At 41.9% G+C, this 23,744-nt stretch overlaps 1 protein-coding gene across 9 annotated transcripts in view; it reads right to left on the reverse strand.

Annotated features, from left to right (window-relative positions):
* The window catches only part of SAFB (scaffold attachment factor B), a 35,863-nt gene that overhangs the window by 7,742 nt on the left and 4,377 nt on the right, over positions 1-23,744 (reverse strand). For 6 of the 9 annotated variants that reach the window (XM_059697016.1, XM_059697014.1, XM_059697013.1 and 3 more), the window contains 13 exons: positions 14,493-14,557; positions 14,203-14,406; positions 12,606-12,668; positions 12,034-12,066; positions 9,113-9,140; positions 7,672-8,182; positions 7,198-7,247; positions 6,382-6,473; positions 4,100-4,249; positions 3,937-4,019; positions 3,452-3,591; positions 3,177-3,265; positions 885-991 (listed from right to left, as the gene is read on the reverse strand). In XM_059697016.1, coding sequence (XP_059552999.1) covers positions 885-991; positions 3,177-3,265; positions 3,452-3,591; positions 3,937-4,019; positions 4,100-4,249; positions 6,382-6,473; positions 7,198-7,247; positions 7,672-8,182; positions 9,113-9,140; positions 12,034-12,066; positions 12,606-12,668; positions 14,203-14,406; positions 14,493-14,557 — 1,615 coding nt within the window. The remainder of the gene's footprint in view (positions 1-884; positions 992-3,176; positions 3,266-3,451; positions 3,592-3,936; positions 4,020-4,099; positions 4,250-6,381; positions 6,474-7,197; positions 7,248-7,671; positions 8,183-9,112; positions 9,141-12,033; positions 12,067-12,605; positions 12,669-14,202; positions 14,407-14,492; positions 14,558-23,744) is intronic. The other 3 variants (XM_059697015.1, XM_059697021.1, XM_059697019.1) reach the window with 1 other exon arrangement.

Consider the following 23,744-nt stretch of genomic DNA (forward strand, 5'->3'; position numbering starts at 1 on the left):
TTCTCCCTCATGAGTTTTCAGGCCTTCTAAAGCTAAAATTCACAAATATATTTACTTTCATATTATATGAATTAATTTATTTTTATGCTTGTGTTCAGTCATCAGTTCATTTTAACTATTTAGTCAAGGATGTTGGTGAGTTGGGAGACCCAAAGGGACTATCCAAAGAACAAATGACCTGAAGTCATTTTTGGGAGTGTCCATCACTAGTGGGAAATGTCATTTTTATCAGGTTAATTTCCACATGTACATGGTTTGGTTCTACTTATTTGCCAATTACATCATGAAAAGGAAAATTTCCTTTGCCCAATGCCTTTCCCTCTTAGGCATAAAGTTCTTTGTGGGGCATTAAAACAAAACAGTACACCCTGTTCCCTTTCCTCTCTTACTTTCCTAGACTTTTTTTTTAACAATTATTTTTTAAACTACAGCTTAAAAGTTCTTTCTTGATAAGGAAAATTAACTGTCACTCAATGTGGTCAATACTATTTGTGTTTAGTTTTTAAAAAATTATAAAAATATTTTTTTCTCGGCTTATTTAAGGATGAGGACATCTCAGCTCACTCAATATCTGTCCCACCATTTTTCCATTTTCATAGCTTCCGGAGCAAATTGGTGTTAACTAGCATGACTGCACCGAGAAGCATTCCATATCCTGCCACTGGTCCCTTCCATAATCTTCAGGAAGAGATGAGCCTATTTACATGAAAAATAATTTGAAAAAGCCGTAAGTTGATAGTCACAGCACGGCAACTGAAAACCAAAGGGGAAAACAGGTTTAAAGAAGTTCTCTACCCACAGGGGGCTTTGAAACAGCCTTGAACACAGTTATAACCAGTTCAGGGCAGCAACCAACCAGTGAACATTTCTAGAACCTGACTCACCTGCGGGACTCGGAGTCTCTTGATTTCCGAGGCTCTTTGACTCTATCAAAGGACACAACAGACCGCTTCTCTCTGCTGGCTGATTTGCGATCCTGGCTCTTAGAAACCTGGTTCATCAAGGAACATTAAGAAGTTAAGGTAGAAATGACAACAGGAACAATCATGTCCAGGTCCAAGCATCCAACATGAAGATAAGAAATGAAGATTAACGTTTAATGAGACAATTAAGTAACAACGCATTCCCTCCTAAGGAACTTCATATTTTGCTTATAATTCAAAATCACAGATCTTCATCACCATTTAATACTAATATATAGGTGATGCAAAAGTAGGTTTAGTTTTTCGTATGGAATACAATACAATAATTAATAAATAACAAAAGACCAAAGAAGTATTTTTAATACTTTGTCTTTTGCATCCACAATAAATTCCTTAATCTTGTAGTTTTCATTCATAATTTAATGTGCGGTGAGTTTCCAACTGAGGCCTCTTTTGGTATGTTGGAAGATTCCTTATTTGTGCCAACTGCATTCTTTTTGAGCTCTACTTATCTTAGCCCTGGAATCCACACTTTTATCTTGCCATTTTCTAAACATTTTTTTTTTTTTAAAAAATGTATTTTTATTAATTTCAGAGAGGAAGGGAGAGGGAGAAAGAAAAACATCAATAAGAGAATCATTGATCGCCCGCCACCTGCATGCCCCACATTGCCACACTGGGGATTGAGCCAGCAACCCAAGCACATGCCCTGACCAGGAATCGAACCATGAGCTCCTGGTTCATAGGTTGACGCTCAACCACTGAGCCATGCCAGCCGGGCCTAAACATTTTTAATAAAGTAAGGATAAAGGCTATAATATATTAAAATATTTGCAAAAACATATACAGATTTCCATAATAAAAATGTTGACTTGCAACTGATGCACACTACTCAATAGCTGGAATGCTTTGTCATCTGTGCAGCACAGGGGCTAACACAACTGGCCTGAGGATGGAATCTGATGCTCAAAGTGTCCCCAGTGGACAGTTAACTGGTATGGGTGGTTCACTATGCCTGAACTGTGCAAACTATAGTTACACAGAACACCTGCTTTCCTTCTGGGAGTTGGGAATTTGATACATGCTAAGTAACCAGCCCCCAATAAAAATCTTGCCTGAGACTCTAATGGGCTTCTGTGGGCAGAAGCATCACCCGTGGGTTGCTGCATTTTCACTGCTCTGTGAGCCTTCATGGGAGGGAGAGAATACAAAGGAGCCCATAAAGGGTTCCCCCCAAACTCTGCCTGTCTTTCCTATGATCCACTGTGTATCCTCACTGCATCACTGTAGCCAATCTTAGCTGGAAGTACATGTATATGCTCAGTCCACGAGTCCCTCTAGTGCAGTGATGGCGAACCTATGACACGCAAACTCATTTTTTTGGTTGATTTTTCTTTGTTAAATGGAATTTAAATAAATAAAATAAATATCAAAAATATGTCTTTGTTTTACTATGGTTGCAAATATAAAAAAAATTTCTACATGTGACACGGCACCAGAGTTAAGTTAGGGTTTTTCAAAATGCTGGCACGCCGAGCTCAAAAGGTTCGCTATCACTGCTCTAGTGAATCACTAAATGTGGATGATCTTGGAGACCCACATCTATCAAAGTTATAAGGCTGCAAAAGTTGAATGTATGAATATCAACACTGTCCGTGACCCTAATGGAAGGGAGACTGAAGCGGTAAGAACCTAACAACACAGGTACTTTGTGGATTCTGTGTTCTGCAGAGCATCTGCAAGGAGACAGTACAGGATGAAGCTAAGGTGGCTGGAGGTTGGCTGGGTCACATGTAGATTAGGAATGCACGATGAAGTACTGCCGAAACTTTCAGGGCAGGCAATGAAAATGGACTGATAAACACTGGCTCAGGGAAAAGGTCAACCACTCCCATGTCTGAATCTTAACATTAGCTTTAGAAAAAAAGAGCAACAATTCTCATCAGAACAAGTTAAGTATAAAGGAAAGCATTTAGTTATTTATTCAGAATTTATTGGGGAAAAAGAGTTTATTGGAGCCAAACTGATAGCATGTGCCAGAAAGCAAGATCTCAAATGCTCCTGAAGAAAAGCTTTTAAGCTTTCTTTCTTTTTTTTTTTTTTTTTAGTTCAAGGTATCTACATTTTGAAAAGGTAGATAACCTTTCTCAAATTAACCTCAGTAATTCCCTAAAACACACTTAGAAATGTAAATGGAAGAAATGTCAAATGAAAACAACTGCTAAATACCCTAGTTAGAAAATCAATACTCACTCTCTCTTTGGATCCCGATGTTTTGACACTAATAACAGGCACACCTTTAGATTTATCCATTACGACAGTCCGCTCGGTTCCTCGACTTCCTACAGGAAGAAAGGTGTCAGTGTTAAGGTAAGAAACAAGAAACATCCAAATGAGAAAAAAATACTGAACTCTATGGAAAATAAATCTAGTTTGTGTTGCCAACTGATGCCAGCAAACCAACAAACCACAACGGCCAGGAGCAGAACTCAAAGTGAGCTCTCACATATCGAGTAGGCGGTAGCTACCTGATTTTGTGGTTCGAGATCGCTCTGAAGGGCCAGGTTTCTGATCATCTGGATCTTTACTCTTTTCTCCACTTCCATCTTCACCCTTTTTAGCATCATCCTTTCTGTCAGCTTTATCTTCCCTTTTAAGGTTTGCTGATCTAGGTAAGACCCCAAAACAAAGAAGTGTGTTAGATCAGGTATTCTGATAAACAAACCAGCCACTATCAGGTTCCTGCAATGAGCACCAAGTGGCAAGAAGGAGGATGCCTCAACTGGCATCAACAAGACAACAAAGAACAAGGAGCCCATCCGGCTTTCCCCAAGTGCCCCTGGATTAAGGAAATCCAGCACAATGACTGGTGTGGGAACCCCCTTACAACAAATGGGAAAAACAAACGGGGTCAGGGGCCTCGTGCTCTTCCCTATCTGTGGAGAACTTGAAGGATGTGAAACAAAGAAAAGAATCGTCTTGGCCACAATTTCCTTAGAGAAAAGAGTAATACCTGTCACTGGTGCTGGACTTCTCTTTTTTCCCTTCACCGTCTCTTTTGTCAGACGTTTTCTTTCCAGCAGGCTCATTTTTTGCCTGAAAAATAGAAGCAAATTGAAGCATTACCTTATTGTTTCCCCAAATAGTCAAAGTCCTGGAAGAAAACGGCCCTTTACCTTTTCCACTGAGATCATCTTCCCGTGGAGCTCAGTCTTGTGCAGGTGGTTAATGCATTTTGTGGCCTCTTCCGCTGTGGACATTGTCACAAAGCCGTAGCAGCGAGCTCCAGGACTCCGAGCATTTGTCACAACCTTGGCACCCACCACCTCAAAGGAAAAGCACAGAAATAGGTCTCGGACACGAAACCCTCTCACACAGTCATTATGGTTCATGCTGCTTTCCTCTGATCTACTTCAAGTCAGGCCTCCTCCCTGGTATGAGGGAGGCGAAAACCCTGTCACCAGGTGCCTGAAAAGAGGCAGATGACTGGGGAAGATAATGCTACCGTCTTGCAGTTAACTACTCCAAGGACCTCCTCCACTTATGGCTGTTCCTCCAGGGAACCAGGTTGGCAGTGTGGCAAAAGCAAGATGAAGACAGAGTTCTGCAAATATTCCTTTAACATTATCTCAAACTTGTAAAAAAATTACTCTGAATACATAGTCACAGATGTGAGCAGCAAACAGAAACACGTATCTATATAGATGGCTATCGACATAAGAACAAGTTTGCAACGAGCACTCTGGAAGGCAGAATCCATCTCACTAGGGATAACAACAAGTTCATTAAGATGTTTGAGGCACTAAAGGTACACCCTCACATACTGAGTAATTCCTCCAAACATTTCAGCAAGCTGATGTCTGGCACCAGGTTCAGGAGAAGCCCCATAGGAGCCAGTATTCATCCTTATTTTCCACAAGGAATCTTAGCCCCAAAGGAAGGTTTCAGAGTGGTCTAATTCTGTGTTCAATGAAACCTACAATGCTCCCAAGAAGCCATGGGCCTCAGAGTGACATTTCCCTGTTGAGAGCACCCTTCTCCTCTGAGGGCGGCAGAGGAAAGAGGAAAGGGCTCAACCTGGATTACTGAGGCCCAGGGAGTCGTTAGCTATTTCTATCACCATGGCATGTTTACTTTCCCTTTGTTAGCTCTTGGATATCAATAACCAAGGTAAATACTGTTGGTTTGATCTCTTATAACTTGCTCAAGCCTTAAGGTGAACAAGGGCCTGCACCAAGTTTTACTTTGGCTTGCCCCAAAAGCTGACTCTAAGAGACAAGGAGCCCTGGATGTAATTTATTTGGGAGGTGAGTCCAGGAGGCACAGGGAGAAGGTGAGAAAAAAGGGAGGAAAGCCAACACAAGTGTCCTAACAAACAAGGAGCTGTAGTGGGAACCTGGGGGGGGGAAGGCTGGTACATGAGCGTCTATCAATCACTGCCATCACCAAGAGCTGACGAGGGAGGGAAGAGAGAGGGGCTGGGGGTGCAGAGGGGAAGTGGCCATAAATGCTCCAGCTGTGGGTAAAAACGGTATGGGTGCCCTGGTCAGGGTGTGTGCAAGAGGCAACACATGTGTTTCCCTCACATCAGTATTTCTTTCTGTCTCTCCCTCTCCCTTCCACTCTCTCTGAAAATCAATGGAAAAACTATCCTTGGCCCTAGCTGGTTTGGCTCAGTGGATAGAACATGGGCCTGTGGACTGAAGGGTCCCCGGTTCAATTCCAGTCAAGGGCACATGCTTGGGTTGCGGGCTTGATCCCCAGTAGGGGGTATGCAGGAGGCAGCCGATCAATGATTCTTTTCTCTTATCATTGATGTTTCTATCTCTCACTCTCCCTTCCTCTCTGAAATTAGTAAAAATATATTTAAAAAAAAAATTTAAAAAATCAGGCCACAGATGAGGGCCACAAGCAGGGCACCCATAGCTCTGCTATAGCTACATACCATCTTCAGGAGGCAGCAATGGAAAGTCCCCCGGTGCACAGATGATACAGAAGTTCCCATAAGGGAAGTGACATGAACCTGGCCACACAACTGTGAGTGGCAGAGCTGGAACCTGTCACTGGTCAAGATGCAAAGGCCTTGTATGTGTACAGCCTCAATTGTGCTGTCCTGCAGTTACCACTGTCTCACAGAAGTGCTTACAGCATCTCTCCGCCCTGCCTTTGCTACAGCCCCTGCAGCCCTTCTTGGGTTTAAGTCCTGAAGCCTTAAAAAAGTGGTAGCTTGGAGGCAGAGGATGAGGGAGAAGAAATAGAAAGTAGAGGCGGCCTGGGAGCTTCTACAGATCTGTCACCTCCACACACAGAGGGGTAGGTGATCCTGCACAGGCCATGAGCTGTGAGCTCAAAGAACAGCAAAGTGTCAAAGTGGTTACTGAGAGGACAGTAATCTGCATAGAAAGGCTATAGTAAATTTGGCTTAAAGACATCTTCTCCAGAAAACCCGTGGCCTTACCTTTCCATATTTGCTGAAAAGATTCTTCAAATCTGTAGCTCTGGTGGTGGAAGAAAGTCCACTAACCCAGAAATTTCTACAACTGCTACGACCTATTTAAAAAAACACAGAGTCTGGTCAAGAATATAATTCATACAGTATTCTGAGTCTTAGTCATAGAAACCACATATGTCCCCCCCACTTGTCCAAGATACCAGCAGCCCCCAAAGCCCACTGTCCTTACACAACTGGAGTGACACACTAGGTCCAACAGGACCGGCAGCAATGCCCCTTACAACAGCAAGCCAGGAGCTGTTCGATGAGAGAGAAACATCGATCAGCTGCCTCCTGCACGCCCCCTACTGCGGATGTGCCTGCAACCAAGGTACATGCCCTTGACCGGAATCGAACCTGGAACCCTTCAGTCTGCAGGCTGATGCTCTATCCACTGAGCCAAACCGGTCAGGCTATGGTTCTTTTTATAACACTGATTAAGAATGAATCTGGACAATAAAATTTCAGTTAAAGAAAAAAATTGTAATAAAGAGGTAAGGTGCTGATAAAGCTGAAATACCAGGTAACCCCAAATTATCTGACACCAGATCATTTTTTCCCATTTCCAAAGTGCCCTCGTGAAAACAAGGGCCTGCATGACATTAATACATCAACCCGGAAGAACTGGCCTGCTCCCCACTACCCAGGACATGCAGAGTGAAGAGCAGGAGTGGAAAAAGGCCCCATGTAAGACACACAGACACATCTGGCTGAGAAATGCACTAATATACCACAGTAGTGCTGAGGCCACACACACTGCAAGAGACTGCCATAGAGATCTACCTTTGTCCTCTTTGGAAAGCCGTTTTGTATCCGAGTCATCTTCGACAGAACTAGAGAGAAAAAAGAATGTCACTCCAGGAGGAAGAAGCAGAGAGGAAACCAACTCAAAATGATAAAATATGTGCTGAGGTTGCATACCTACCCGAAATTTAGTTCTGAAAAAAATGGTACCCCGACAAACTTGTATTAGAAATCTGACCTAACCATAAGATTTCACACCCATAGGAGTTAATTAATTCGGCTGGGCTAAAGATAATTAGGAAGAATTAAAGAAAACAACCATGACAGGTTGAGAAAAGAAAAAAGATTATATAATCAGTTTAAAATAAACAAAGAGAAATAAAACATTCTTTAGAGGTAAACTACAGTTTCATCAGTCTGGCTGGCCAATTGTAGAAAAAACAGCTTATGTGTGTCATTAAACGACCAATGAAAAGGAGATAGCGTCTGGTCTAAAACTGAGAAAAAACAAACCTCATTTTCTGATCAGCGCCCTCACTGGCTGAGGACTCTTTAGGAGCCGGAGGGACTTCATTACAAGCTTCAAAAGCAAACTTCTTCACGTCTTCTTTGCTATCTCTGGGGTCTGGGCTTGAGGCTTCCTGGGGCGCTTCTGCGACCTCCTCGCTAGAGGCTTCTGTGCGCTCTGAGGCTTTACTACTCTGCTCAACTGGCTCCTCTAGCCCTACAGGCTCACAGTCCATCCTCTCGTCACCGCCTGTCTGCTCCACGGGCTCCCTTTTCACTACCGCTAACAGGGTGTCTGCCTCGCTCCACTGAGCTTGTGCTGTTGACTCGCTGGCCAAATCTAAATCACCCTCCTCCGGGTGGCCGCTGCCAAAAAGGTCCTCTTCCTCCGCAAGCTTTCTGTCTGGCCCCACGCTACTTGTATCCTGTGCAAATGGCTGCTCCAGCTCGGAACCTTCTTCTTTTACTGGCTCAGATTTACAAGTTTCCCCCAAAATGTCGAGTATTTTCTCATTTTCTACGGATTTAACAGGAATAGAATGGCACAAGGTTTAATTACCAGGGAAATAAAGCAATCACAAATGTGGAACTGGCACGGCTGCCACACTAACACGAAGAGAACTGCTAGCTACACAGAGATTGGAAAACCCGCGGGTACACACGTTACACTGGTTACACTACCTGCACTCCAACCGACTGCTAGAGTAAGCTGCCACGCTACATGGAAGAGAAAAGCATCCCAGAGATTTAACCCCAAAACCTTCTGGCTGATTCTTGACAGTCTTCATTCTGTCGTCGTTTACATATGACTCTTCCAAATTTAGCTTCCAAAGTCCAAGTTGCTTAACTGAATGTATGACCATTCACTGAACAGCTCAATTTCCAAATTTCTTTGAATTTCTTTTAACAGAACAGTCCAACATGACAATCAGAATCTCTTCCATCGGTGCTCTGAGATATTTGAAGTCCAGAAAGTGAATAGTATTTGTTTGGAATTCTCATGAAGAAACTCTTTCCTCTTCTGGAATCCAGTTATGTCTCAATGTTTTAAAATTTATCTCCCTACCTCTACCTGCACTGCCTGAATTAAAAACCATAAAGTTAAGGTACTGTCCAATATCACAAGATCTGTTTTGTGGGGTACAGCAGTATTAGCTCGAGAGGCATGCAAACTCTTTCTACATGCATTTAAGTGCCATTTATATTTAAAAAGGCATGAGGTCTCATAAATATATTTTGCAAAATGAGAAATTAGCCACTTTCACAGATCTGGTGATATGGCTGGGTTTCCAATCTCTATGATCCTGGTATGTTCTGGATCGTAAACTTTTAGAACAATGTATACTATATTATGGCAACTTTTTAAAATTTAAGAATTCAAATTAGAGAAGGTGGAAAACTAGAATGATTCCAAACCCCCGCTGATAAATTTTTCATTGAACAGTACCTGGCTCCAAGGATGGCTCTTCAATTTCCTGCGAAAAAAACAAAAATAAATAAAATAATATAAAAAAATGAGATTTGTGCTAGCTAGCAATAACAAAAGACAAAATTTTTAAAACACAGACTAGAGCACTCACAAATGCAACAGGGGGAGAACTTGCTCGTGAAGGAAGAGCCCACACAGCTGGGATTCCAGCTCCTTCCTCTGGGCCCAAACCCCACATTTCAGACTACTACTCTCAAGGAACCTGGTATCTGGTTTTCATTTTTTGCTGTTTCCCCAGTGCCTGGCAACATTTCACTTTTCATGGTGATGAAATGATCACATGCCTATCTGTCCCTCTAGGCCAGCGGTTCTCAACCTGTGGGTTGAGACCATCGGAAAACACATATAGCATATCAGATATTTACATTACGATTCATAACAGCAGCAAAATTACACTTATGAAGTAGCAACGAAAATAATTTTATGGTTGGGGGTCACCACAACATTAGGAAGGTTGAGAACCACTGCTCTAGGCAGAACTCTTAAGTGCAAGGAGAGCAGTGTTTTCATTTTTCTACTTTTAGTGTCTAACAGAATGCCTGACACATAGCAAACAATCAGGTTTTAATTAATTAATATAGCATTAGTTTAGAATATTCACAAGACTGAGGGAATACAGGCACATGTCATTAAACTGTTATTTCGCAGTTGTACCAAAGCTACCCCCTTGTCACCTGAGAGCTCTCCAGGATTACATGTATCTCCTACAATCAAGGTCCCCACTGGGCCAGGCCCAATTCCCAAATATCCTTCCAACCCTTCTCAGGAAGCCCTGTCAACTTAGACCATTGTTATCCCTCACCTACAATAGCCTCTGGTTTACTATTCCCATCTCCATCTGTCTGCACTTTTGCCACCATGGTGAGCACATGTCCCTCTGTGGCCTAAGGGCTTTAGCAATGGCCCCTCACACCACCTCTCTCCCCAACAGGCCCACTTGTACCCTGACCTCACTCCCAGCCAAGTCTTACATTTAGGTCAGAGGTCCTCAGCTCATAGAAAGGTCATCCTGAATGACTTCAAAGGCTGCCCCACTAATGAAGGGCCTTTCTCTCAATATGTAATCCCTGTTCCCTACCTCTGTACAAGGTACATTATTCTAGAATTCCAGTCAATACTGATGAGCACTGACTAGGTTCCAGGTGCAAATTTAAACACCTTATGCATACATATATTAATCATTAGACAGTACTAGCAGGTTGGAACTATTATCTTTCTTCTTAGATTAGGAGACTGGCACAGAGTGAATGATAAACATGCTCAAGAACACAGCACACAGAGCCCAGATCTGAGCAAAGGCTGTGTACCAGTCAGGCCAATTCCCAATGCTCTGTTTACGTGTGTACTCCACGCATGGAGGACAGGCCCTGTGAGGATGGAGACCAGTCTTTCCTCTCATTTATGTCTGTATCCACACCATCGCATCACAGGTACTTCACATATACCCCATAAATGGTTGTGGATGGTCTGTATCTTCCCCTGGGAATAGACCTGCCATTCTAGGAAGCCCTAGGAAATTGTTCACTTTATTCATAGTTTCATTTAACTATTAATCAATTTGTTTTTAACATAATATATGCCACTCTGGGAAGTAAAACTCTATGAGCAAAACAAAGGATCACTCCAGGCAGAACAATTCTCTCCTTAACTTTTTCCAAAGAAAAAATGAATATATTCCTATTTGTCTCTGGAAAGGGTTATATGCTTTCCATTTTAACTTGGGAGTCTTCGCCCTAGAACAAAAACTGAATGAAACAACCAGACCTGGCTCTTCCTTTGTTTTCATAGGGATAAATAAAATGCATCTCTTCACAGTTGGAGAGACATCAGCCCTAAAGTGAGCTGGGTTCAACAGAGTCTTATTTTTTGAGGTTTGCATACTTCTTGAGTCTGGGGTTCTACTTAACCAGTGACAACCAACCTTGCTCTGCCTGGCAGAGCAAATGGAGATCTTATCTGAAAGGTGTTCTAATTAAGCAGCACAGTTGACATAAAAAAAAAACAAAAAACAAAACAATAAAAACAATCAAGGACTGAAATAAGCTAATTGTATTTTCATTTCCTTAGGACAGTTTCTATTAAAGCCCTAGCCGGCTTGGCTCAGTAGATAGAGCGTTGGCCTGCAAACTGAAGGTCACGGGTTTGATTCCGGTCATGGGCATATGCCTGGGTCGCAGGCTCGATCCCCAGTAGTGGGTATGCAGGAGGCAACTGATCAATGATTCTCTCTCATCATTGTTGTTTCCATCTTTCCCTTCCTCTCTGAAATCAATAAAAATATATTAAAAACAAACAAACAAAACAAAAAAAGTTTCTATTAAAAATTAGACGCAAGCCCTAACCGGTTTGGCTTAGTGGATAGAGCGTCGGCCTGTGGACTGAAGGGTCCCAGGCTCGATTCTGGTCAGGGGCATGTACCTTGGTTGCGGACACATCTCCAGTGGTGGGTGTGCAGGAGGCGGCTGATCGATGTTTCTTTCTCATTGCTGTTTCTGACTCTCTCTCTCTCTCTCTTCCTCTCTGTAAAAAATCAATAAAATATATTAAAAAAAAAAATTAGACGCAAGCCCTGGCCCGCGCAAGGAAGGGCTGTGCGTTCAATTTCCAGTGAAGTGCATGTACCTGGGTTACATGTTCGATCCCTGGTCTTGGTTGGGGCGTGTACGGGAGGCAACCAGTTGATGTGTCTCTCACATCAATGTTTCTTTCTCTCTGCACCCCGCCCCCTCTAAAAAAAAAAAAAAAATCAATGAAAAAAATATCCTTGGGTGAGGATTAAAAATTAGACCCAAGTATGTTTATTCCAACAATTTACATACATATAAGTCTGGCAGAAACATTAAAAGGAAACTCAAGACCCAAATTTATTGAAATCATACCTGTAAGTTAGTCCACATCTCATTTGTTCTCATCTAAGGTTTAATATTTACACAGATGGTAATGAAACAGTCAAGATGATATAGTAATCAAAAAAATTCCTTCATTTTCCATAAGAAATTCTCCCAAAGGCAGAAATAGAAGTCTTGGAATCCACCTGTCCCAGCTGTGATGTCTGTGCTCTGCCCACCCTACCCCCCCTGCATCCTAGTCTGGACCCCATCAATCTTCCTTAGGGAGGGAGCCTCCCTTGTTATTTGACCTAACAGTCTTTCTGCAGAGGATGCCCTCAGCAATCAAATCAGCAAAAAACTTTCCCAAATATGCCCTCTCAGTTACAGGGAAGCCATAGTAATTGAGTGGAAAGTCAAGATGGTGAGTCCTTTGAAACAGGTACATTGTATTTAGGGGAAGGGGAGCAAAACCCTCTCTGATGGTTTTGCTGACAAAGTAGGCAATGTTAACAAACCTTGAATGACTTTTCCTTGGGAGTGCAACACAATGTCTGCAGTGGTTTCCAGAAACTGTAGTATAACCACTGATGCTATAATTATTGAGAGACACAACAATTTACCTGTAATATAGTGAAGTCAGATGATGAAGTATCTAAGTTATTTATAGTTTCTCTGTCCTCTAGCTGTAAAATAAAAAGAGAAGACAGTTTAATACATCAATAAGATAACATAATGGAACATCTATACAGTAACAAGTAACAGCCATGAAAAATCACTTATGACAACCCTGGCTGGTGTGGCTCAGATGGTTGGGGGCTGTCCCGTGTACTGAAAGTTTGATTACCAGTCAGGGTGTTTAACTGGGTAGTGGGCACAATCCTTGGTAAGGAGCTTGCAGGAAGCAGCCAATCAATGTTTCCCTATCAGATTGATGGTTCTCTCTCTTTCTCCCTCCCCCTTCCTCTCTCTCTAAAAATTAATTTTTAAAAATCACCTGACAAAATTCTGAATACAGTGCAGAAATCAAAAGAGCAATATAGTGTAATTCTGCTGGGGGTTTGGAACCTATCCCCAAGAATAAGCGGGGCTACTGTAGTACATAGACTTTACAAGTAGATTGGAGCATGAGGTTTGGAGACTACTCTTCAAGGAACAATGCCCAGAATCAGGCGTTGGAATGGATTCTTGGACTTCAGTGGCCACAACCACCTTCCCGAAACCTGGATGCCAATGACAATGGGACTGTTGCCCCTGAGGTGGCAACTGCCCCAAATGGAATGGCATCTCTGAGAACCCTGCCTCTTACCATTATCAACTCCCAAATCAGAGTATGGGAACAGAAGCAGAGGACTGGAAAAGCCCCAATGATCCATCACTTTGTATACCTCGAAAATTTATCCTCATAAAAGTAAAATAATCTAATAAATGGTACCAAGACAACATGGTGCATGAGTTAAGTACATGGACTCTGGAATTGGTGTGGTCTTAATTCTTATCCTCTTATGATCCCGGAGATAGTTCTTTACTTTTTAAATCCCCAATTTCTTCAACTAAAAATGGGCATAATCCCACCTATTTGTCATACTGTTGTTTTAAAAAACAGCCCAGGCCAGCGTGACTCAGTGGTTAGAGTTGGCCATGCCTAAAAGGGTCTCAGGTTTGATTGCAGGTCCTATCCTGGCCCTGTCAGGGCAAGTGAGGGAGGCAACTAATCAATGTCTCTCTCCCCTCCTGCCCTCCCTTCCTTTCTCTCTAAAAAATAAATGGGAAAAATATCCTCAGGTGAGGATTAACATCTCCCCCAGGTCCCCCACCAATTAAAGAACATTAATGCCTAATGCCTGGCAGACAGGCCTTCAATAATGTCCCTGAAACGTTTAATGTAGCATTCTGCTAATGTACAGCATATACTCCACTTCTCATCTATTATGACATTTGAGGAATTGATACTCTCAGGGCACATTCTAGAGCAGTGGTTCTCAACCTTCCTAATGCCGTGACCCTTTAATACAGTGCCTCATGTTGTGGTGACTCCCAATTTCATTGTTACAAATTGAACATAATTAAAGCATAGTGATTAATCACAAAAACAATACATAATTATATATGTGCTTTCTGATGGTCTTAGGCAACCCCTCTGAAAGGGTCGTTCGACCCCCAAAGGGGTCACGACCTGCAGGTTGAGAACCACTGTTCTAGAGACTACCGAGTACCTACAGCATGTTCTTGAAGCTGCTCAGGAAGCTCTTTCATTTCTCCCTCTAGCTCTCTACTATCAGACAGAGTCTCTGGGAGATTATCAGCATCATCATCTTCCACACAATCTGCAACACTTCCATTATCGATTTCTGCTTCATCTAACACGCTGATATCCATCATGTCAATGTCCTGCAAGTTCTCCAAACTGGCTTCAACATCCTCCTGTGACATAAACAAAACATAGCCATCAACAAATGAACTGCTACTGGTCTATCACTGAGCAGAATCACTGTCAATGCTACACATACCTGTCCATCCCCAGAATTTTCCTCCAGTCCATTATCTTCCACACCTTCTTCTTCTGGTTTACGTCCTGAAGAGATAATTGTCAAAGCAGGAGATTAATAACATGCATTTTTCCAGAAGCAATACATTTTTTTTGGAAATATTTTTATTGATTTCAGAGAAGGGAGAGGGGGAGAGAGAGAAACATCAATGATGAGAGAGAATCATTGATTGGCTGCCTCCTGCACACCACCTACTGGGGATCAAGCCCGCAACTTAGGCATATGCCCTTGACCAGAACTGAACCTGGGACCCTGCAGGCTGATGCTCTATCCACTGAGCCAAACCAGCTAGGGCCAGAAGAAATAATTTTTGACTTTTATAGGCCCTCAGCACTACAGAAATGGCCACCTAAAACACCTGTGGCACTTGCTAAACTGAAGGACACTGTGTAATCCAGGAATGGTAAGGCTATTCTGGACAAGGCAGACCCTCTACCACCTAAGCAGACGAGATTCTATTCTTATCCAGTGGCTGTGGATGTGGAAGTATGAGGAGCTGGAAACTGGTTCTTAGTAAGGTGAAAGCAGGCCAGACCTTTCTCAGGCCTGGCTTTATCAAGTGGCTTTGGTTATAGGGAGAATAGTATCTTATACAAATGCTGCTTTTTACGTAAGAAACATGAAGCATGTTTTCCCACAGTAACAATGACATAAAGCAAAACATAAATAAGCAGGAGAAAGCCTGGCCAACGTGGCTCAGTGGCTGAGCGTTGACCTATGAACCAAGAGGGCATGGCTCAATTCCCGGTCAGGGTATACGCCTGGGTTACGGGCTTGATCCCCAGTGTGGGGCATGCAGGAGGCAGCTGATCAATGATTCTCTCTTATCATTGATGTTTTTATCTCTCCCTCCCTTCATCTCTGAAATCAATAAAAAATATATATATTTAAAGAAAATAAAAGCCAGTAATAACTACTACCTAGAGTTAGCTCTCATGTTGTCACACACTGACGTACATAGATGTCTTCCCATATTTTGCTATGGATAGACTAGATGTGTTATGTTTATAAAAATGGGACTGTACTGTTATTTTATAATCTTTTCACTTAACATGTTGTGAACATATGTCCATATTCTTTTGTTGTTGTTGTTAATCCTCACCCGAGGATATTTTTTCCATTGATTTTTTTTCCTAGAGAGTAGAAGGAAAGGGGAAAGGGAAGAGTGGAAGAAAGGAGAGAGGGAGAGAAGAGTGAGAAATATCAATGTAAAACACATCAATTGGTTGCCTCCTGAACATACCCCTACTGGAGCCAGGGATCAAACCTACAACCTTTCAGTGTATGGGCTGAGGCTCTAACCATCAAACCACATGGGCCAGGAAGTATTTCCATATTCTGTTTTTTAAAAAATATATTTTATTGACTTTTTTACAGAGAGAAATAGAGTTAGAAACATTGATGAGAGAGAAACATCAATCAGCTGCCTTCTGCACACCTCCTACTGGGGATGTGCCTGCAACCAAGGCACATGCCCTTGACCAGAATCGAACCTGGGACCTTTCAGCCCACAGGCCGATTCTCTATCCACTGAGCCAAACCATGAAGATACCATCATTTATCTAATACCTATGGCTGGAAATTTTAAAAAACGCTTATAAAGATGAATACTCTGGTGATTTTTTTTTGGCATCTAGGCAATAATCCTCTTAGAATGTTTCTAGAAATGGTACCATCAGGACAAAGAGTATGTGTATTTTTAAGGCTTTGATTAAAACAAACGAAAACATACACATTATCGCAATATCCCAGAAGACAGTTATTTCAATTCACACAGTTCCATCAACAATGAATAAAACTGCCAATCTTTCTGAATCTTTGTTAAAATCAGCCATTTTTCTTTTCCCTTACCAATGTGCTAGGCAAAAAGAAATACTTGTAACCTGAATTTATCTGATTACTGCTTAGGTTGAAATTTTCTTGTTGATCACTTGTAGTTTTATAACTCTCATTTATATCCTTTTGCCATTTAAAAATTTCTGTTCCACTTCTCAGTTTATTTAATTAATTGATTTATTATTTTTATTTTTTGGCTAATCCTCACTGGAAGATATTTTTCCATTGATTTTTAGAGAGAGTGGGAGAGAGAGAGAAACATCTGTTGCCTCCTGCATGAACCCTGACCAGAGTCAGGGCTGGGAAGGAGCCTGCAACCAAGATACGTGCGTGCCCGACTGGAACTGAACCTGGGACTCTTTGGTCTGCAGGCCGACACTCTATCCACTGAACACAACTGGCTAGGGCTGTCCACATTTTATTTATTTTTAAAAATGTATTCTTACTGATCTCAGAGGAAGGGTGAGGGAGAGGAAGAAACACCAATGATGAGAAAGAATCACTGATTGGCTGCCTCCTGGACACACCCCCACTGAGAATTGAGCCCGAACACAGGCATGCACCCTAACCAGGAATCAAACCCATAACCTCCTGGTTCATAGGTTGACGCTCAACCACTGAGCCATGCCGGTCGGGCTATTTCTCATTTTTTATTGGCACATCGTATATACAACAGATATTTTCTCACAGTCTTTCACCAATCTTTTATTTATGGGTTCTGGGTAAATTTCACTTTCATGTAGTCAAAGCCATTCAACAGTTTTTATGTATAAATGTTCTTTTACTTTCACGTTTAAAAGCCCTTGTCCATACTAAGAATACATAAATAAATATTCACCTGTATTTACTTCTTTATTGGTTTTCAATTTAATACTTGACTCAGTTTTGTTCAGACTGAAGCTATTTTCCAAATGACTGTCCCATTTGGAAACTAATTTTCCTAAAACATTTACTAATTTTTCCCCTCACCACTGATTTAAAATGTTGGTCCAACTCATTATTTTATTCTAATGTATGCCTGGGACTTTGAATTGGAAGGAATGGCTTAACTTCAGGTGTTTCAAGAGGTTATTAATTTAAGATTAAGAAAAAAATGAACATTAAGAAGCTAGAGTCCAGCCAGCATGGCTCAGTGGTTGAGTGTTTACCTGTGAACCAGGAGGTCATGGTTTGATTCCTGGTCAGGGCACATGCCCAGGTTGTAGGCTCAATCCCCAATGTGGGCTGTATCAATGATTCTCTTTCATCATTGATGTTTCTATCTCTCTCTCCCTTCCTCTCTGAAATAAAAATATATTAATAGAAGGAAAAAAAAAAGAAGCAGCTAGACACATTTTTGGCTTGCATTCATTTTTCAGACAACTTTAACAGCACTTTAAAAAAAAAAGTGAAACAACTTACTCGAACTTCCCTTATCCAACCTTGTAAATTTTTTTAAAAATATATTTTATTGATTTTTTTACAGAGAAGAAGGGAGAGGGATAGAGAGTTAGAAACATCGATGAGAGAGAAACATTGATCAGCCGCCTCCTGCACACCCCCTACTGGGGATGTGCCCGCAACCAAGGTACATGCCCTTGACTGGAATCGAACCTGGGACCCTTGAGTCCGCAGATCGACGCTCTATCCACTGAGCCAAAAACGATTAGGGCGAACCTTGTAATTTTTTTCTTTCTTTTTAAATCTTTACCCAAGGATACTTTTTCCATTGATTTTTATTTTGTTTATTTTTATTGTGAACTGTTTATAACAGTTCACAGAGGGCAAGACTGTTGGCACTTTCATCTAAACAGCACTATATAGGTCGTTATTTAAAATAAGCAAAATAGAAACATGTAAATAATAACAGAAATGGCAGAGCTGAAGCAGAATGAAAATTATTAGGCATAACAAAATAAAAAAATTTATGGGGAAAATAAATTTTTGGTCTCTAGAGTTAGGTTTGCTAAAATTAAATCAATTCACTATTTTACTTTCAAATTTTTGTTTTTCAATTACAGTTGACATGCCATATTATATTAGTTTCAGGTGTACCTGATCGACTATTTTCAATGTGAATGAAGCATAAAGGAAACCAAAGATATGACAATTGAATGAAATGCATGACCCTGGATTTTCCTTTTGAATTACGGAGAACATTACTGGAAAAAATGTCTAAATCTAAATAAGGTCTAAGCTTAGATAACAGCATTGTATCAAAGTTAATTTCTTGATTTTGTGAACTAATGCCATGTAATGTCCTTGCTGTTAGGCAATACTGTATGTAGTATTTAAGGCAAAGGGGCACATACTTGCAACTTATTCTCAAATAGTTCAAAAAAAACAACACATACATACATACATACACAAACAAAAGACCCAGTAGCACAATACAGGTAATAGCTTAAAAAGCAAACGTGCCCTGGCCGGTGCCCTGAGCACTAGAGCATATCAGCCTGTAAACCAAAGGTTCTCAGGCTCATTCCTTGGCCCCCCAGGTCCAGGCACATACAGGAGGCAACCAATTGATGTGCCTCTCTCACATTGATGTTTCTCTCTCTTTCTCCCCTCCACACACTCTCTCTAGAAATTAATGGAAAAAATAACCTGGGATGAATATTAAGAATACATAAATAAATAAAATTTAAAGCAAATGTGCTGATTTTGCTTTTCCAGTTCCAACCAGATGGTATTTGCAAACAGTAGCTCCGACAAAGGTTTAATTTCCAAAATACATAGAGAACTCATAAAATTCAACACCAAACCAACAAACAACCCAATCAAAAAGTGGGCAGAGGAAATGAAAATATACCTGTCCCAAGAAAACATACAAGCAGCCAACAAATATATGAAAACAAGTTCAACCTTACTGGCAACTAGGGAAATGCAAATAAAAAAGGGAATCCTCATTCACTGCTGGTGGGAATGTAGACTATGGAACCACTATGGAAAGCAGTCTAGCGATTCCTCAAAAAAATTGAGAATAGTGCTACTATACAACCCAGCAATCCGTCTCTCCTGGGTATATACCCCAAAACCTCGAAATCATGTATTGGCAAAGATACATGCACCCTTATGTTCATTGCAGCATTATTCATGGTGGCCAAAACATAGAAACGACCAGTATTCCACGATAAGAGGACTGGGTAAAAAAGATGCAGTACATATACAGAATGGAATACTACTCAGACATAAGAAAGGATGAAACAGCCGAAACCGGTTTGGCTCAGTGGATAGAGCGTTGGCCTGCGGACTGAAAGGTCCCAGGTTCGATCCCGGTCAAGGGCATGAACCTGGGTTGCAGGCACATCCCCAGTGGGAAATGTGCAGGAGGCAGCTGATCGATGTTTCTAACTATCTATCTCTCTCCCTTCCTCTCTGTAAAAAATCAATAAAATATATAAAAAAAAAAAAAAAAAAAAAAAAAAAGAAAGGATGAAACAGCCGAACCGGTTTGGCTCAGTGGATAGAGCGCCGGCCTGCGGACTCAAGGGTCCCAGGTTCGATTCCGGTCAAGGGCATGTACCTTGGTTGCGGGCACATCCCCACTGGGGGGCGTGCAGGAGGCAGCTGGTCGATCTCTCTCATCGCTGTTTCTAACTCTCTATCCCTCTCCCTTCTTCTCTGTAAAAAATCAATAAAATATATTTAAAAAAAAAAAAAAAAAAAAAAAGAAAGGATGAAACAACATGGATGGACCTTGAGAATATTATCCTAAGTGAAATGTCAGTCAGAAAAAGTTAAGAACCATATAATTTCACCCATATGTGGGTTATAAAATTAAAACTTGTGAACATGAACAACAGTGTGCCAGGGGGTGGGGTGGGGGTGGGGGTGTGGTGCGCGGGAGGAAGGGGATCTTAATATATGGTGACAGGAGATTTGACTTTGGGTGGTGGACACACAGTGCAATACACAGATTTTGTAACATAGAAACCCACACCCGAAACCTGTATGTTCATGTTGACCAATGCCATTCCAAGAAAATTAATAAAAATTAATTAATTAAAAATAAATAAAAGATTCTGCTAAACAAATTATTGGTGTCAAACTACTTTGGAGGAGTGCTGAGATTATGTGAGATATGCTTTCAGGGATTCTGATTAAAATAATCAGCATGCTGATTTCAAACCATCTTTAATTTGTTCATCAAAAGGGTTAGAAGAAAGAACTCTACAGTATTTTTAGTTAAAATCTCGATACAACCTAATAAGGTAGTTGAAAATAATTAAGTAGAAATTGCCATATAAAATATCACAATGTACTATAAAGCTCAAGATAAAACTAATCCTGCTGGGCAAAGAAACCAGACACAAAGTGGTTATACTTGCCCTAGCGGGTTTGGCTCATTGGATAGAGCGTCGGCCTGGGGACTGAAGGGCCCCAGGTTCAATTTCTGTCAAGGGCATGTACCTTGTTTGCTGGCACATCCCCAGTGGGAGGTGTGCAGGAGGCAGCTGATCGATGTTTCTCTCTCATCCATGTTTCTAACTCTCGATCCCTCTCCCCTCCTCTCTGTAAAAAATCAATAAAATATATATTTTTTTAAAAAAGTGATTATACTGAATGGTTCTACTTTACATGAAGTTCCAGAGCAGGCAAAACAAATCTATGGTGACAATAATCACAAAATTTTGTGGGGGAGGTGAGTAGGGGAGAGTGTGACTGGGCAAGAAGAATCTGACAGAACTATTCCTTATTTTGATCCCTACCTACCTCAAAACATATGTGAAAATAAATTCCAAATGAATTAAACATCCTGATGTAAAAATAAAACCATAACTATTAGCTCTACAATGTAGAATATTTTCTATATGTTAAAAACACAACATAAAATCTAGAAAACATACAGAATAGGTTGACAGCACTGCCTAAATTAACAATTAAAACTTTAATGATCAAAACACCACGAACAAGTTAAGTCAAATGACAGACTGGGAAAGAAACAATTGCAACATTTTATAGAGTCCTTAGAAGTGAACAAGACAAACAACCCAGTAGAAAAAATGGGCAAAGGGCATGGAAAGGCAATTTGGTAAATACAGATGGCCAATTATCAGAAACTGTCTAATCTGTGAAGAAATGCAAGTGAAAACCTTACCTGCAGAGAAATGCAGATAAATACAACAAAATATCTTTCTTCTACATAATTGGTAAAAATAAAAAAAGATAATACCCAGTGTTAAGTGAGAGTTTAAAGAAATAAGCACACCCCCTCACATTGTTAGGTGAGAGACTGACCAGCACAGACTGTTGGAATAACTGTTATAAAATAAAATGCACATATCCTTTGACCACAAAATTTTACTTCTAATTATCAAAAAATATATTTCTTTAACCACAGAGACATTTCTGGTTTATGGTAGCACTGAAAATTGGATATGCTGACTGAAAATTGGAAAAGAATCTCAACATTCTAGTACCAAGGAGACTGATGAGCTACATATTGTTGTACATCATATGAAAGATTACTACTAACCTATTTAAAAAGAATAAGGTCTTTTACTTGTAGAACTTGGAAGAATGTCCTTAACATGTTAAGTGAAAAAAGCAAATCCAATCCTATCCTGTCCTGTCCTATCCTATATAATCCCATCTAATAAAAGAGAAACATGGTAATTGGCGTATGACCACTACCCTTCCCATTGGCTAATCAGGGCGATATGCAAATTAACTGTCAGCCAAGATGGCTGCTTGAAACTAACATGAGGCTTGCTTGCTTCAGTGACGGAGGACTCCAACGTTCCCCGCCTGCCGCTGCAGGCCTCTGAGCTGGCAGTTTGAAACATAGTTACAAAAAATAGAAGCTTAACAAAACCCCAGAAACCAGCTTTCAGCTAGCAGGGATCTCAGACCTGGAGTTGATACAGAGTTTCAATTGTAGAACCGAAACAAACCAGATACCTGCTTTCAGGAGCGAGGCCTAAGAGCTGGAGCCTCAGAGCTAAAGCTGGCCCAGAATAAAAAAAGAAAAAGAAAAAAAGGAGCAGTTGGGAGCTTCAGTCCCAGCCTGAAAACAGCCCTCAGCCCCTCACCCAGACTGGCCAGGCACCCCAGTGGGGACCCCCACCCTGAAGGGTGTGTGACCAGCTGCAAACAGCCATCATCCCCTCACCCAGGCTGGCCAGGCACCCCAGTGGGGACCTCCACCCTGATCCAGGACACCCTTCAGGGCAAACCAGCCAGCCCCCACCCGTGCACCAGGCCTCTATTCTATATAGTAAAAGGGTAATATGTCTCCCAGCACTGGGATCAGCGGAGCCACGAAACCTCCCGGCACCAGGATCAGTGTGACAGGGGGCAGTGCCCAAACCCCTGATCGCCCTGCGGCTCTGTGTGTGACAGGGGGTGGGGCCACAACCTCCCTATCTGCCGTGCTCTGTAGGTGATAGAGGGTGGCGCCCCAACCCCCCCCCCCCCCCACGGGCCCTGCTCTGTGTGTGATGGGGTAGAGCCATAACCTCCCCATCGGCCCTGCCCTGAGTGTGACAGTGGCGGCGCCCCAACCCCCTAATGGGCCCTGCCCTGTGCGTGACACGGGGGAGCACCCCAACCCCCTGTTGGGCCCTGCTCTGTGCGTGACGGGGGGTGGCGCCACAACCCCCCAATCGGCCCTACCCTGAGCGTGACTGAGGGTGGCATTGTAACCTCCCAATCCGCCTTGCTCTGTGCATGACAGGGGGCGGCGCCCCAACTCCCCAATCGGCCCTGCTCTGAGCCCGACCAGGGGCTGCACCTAGGGATTGGGCCTGCCCTCTGCCACCCGGGAGCAGGCCTAAGCCAGCAGGTCGTTATCTCCTGAGGGGTCCCAGACTGCAAGAGGGCACAGGCCGGGCTGAGGGACCCCCTCCCCACCGGAGTGCACAAATTTTTGTGCCCCGGGCTTCTAGTCCTATATAATAAAAGCCTAATATGCTTCAATCCACGGACTGATGCTCTATCCACTGACCCAAACCGGCTAAGGTAGTACAATTTTTTTTTTAATGGAAAAGGAAAGCAAAAAGAAGATTCAAAAGCTCCCACTATGACTGTCTTTTTCTGTTGATTTTCCAGTACACTTTCCCTTGGCAAAGACATTTACTTGGGCAAAGGCAAAAATACACAATGTATCATGGACCACAGAAGTGACTTCATTCCAAGGTGAGGTCACAACTGCAGCTCTCCCACAGCTTACACCACAGTGTGGCTGACAGTGGTGCCTGCTTCTTGGACATTTCAAACCCAGTTCTTTCTTCATCCCTGGCCAAGTAGTATAAATATTTAATTTGATTTGAAGCCTGAGCAAAAAGCCTCCAATCACCCAAGGAACCATTCACAACAGTCCAAATGCCCAATTTAACAGATTCTTTCTTAAAACAGTAGTTCAATGTTAATAAATTACTGAGTAATTACTGAGGG

This window comes from Myotis daubentonii, chromosome 5, assembly GCF_963259705.1.
Source record: "Myotis daubentonii chromosome 5, mMyoDau2.1, whole genome shotgun sequence".
Lineage (NCBI taxonomy): Eukaryota > Metazoa > Chordata > Mammalia > Chiroptera > Vespertilionidae > Myotis > Myotis daubentonii.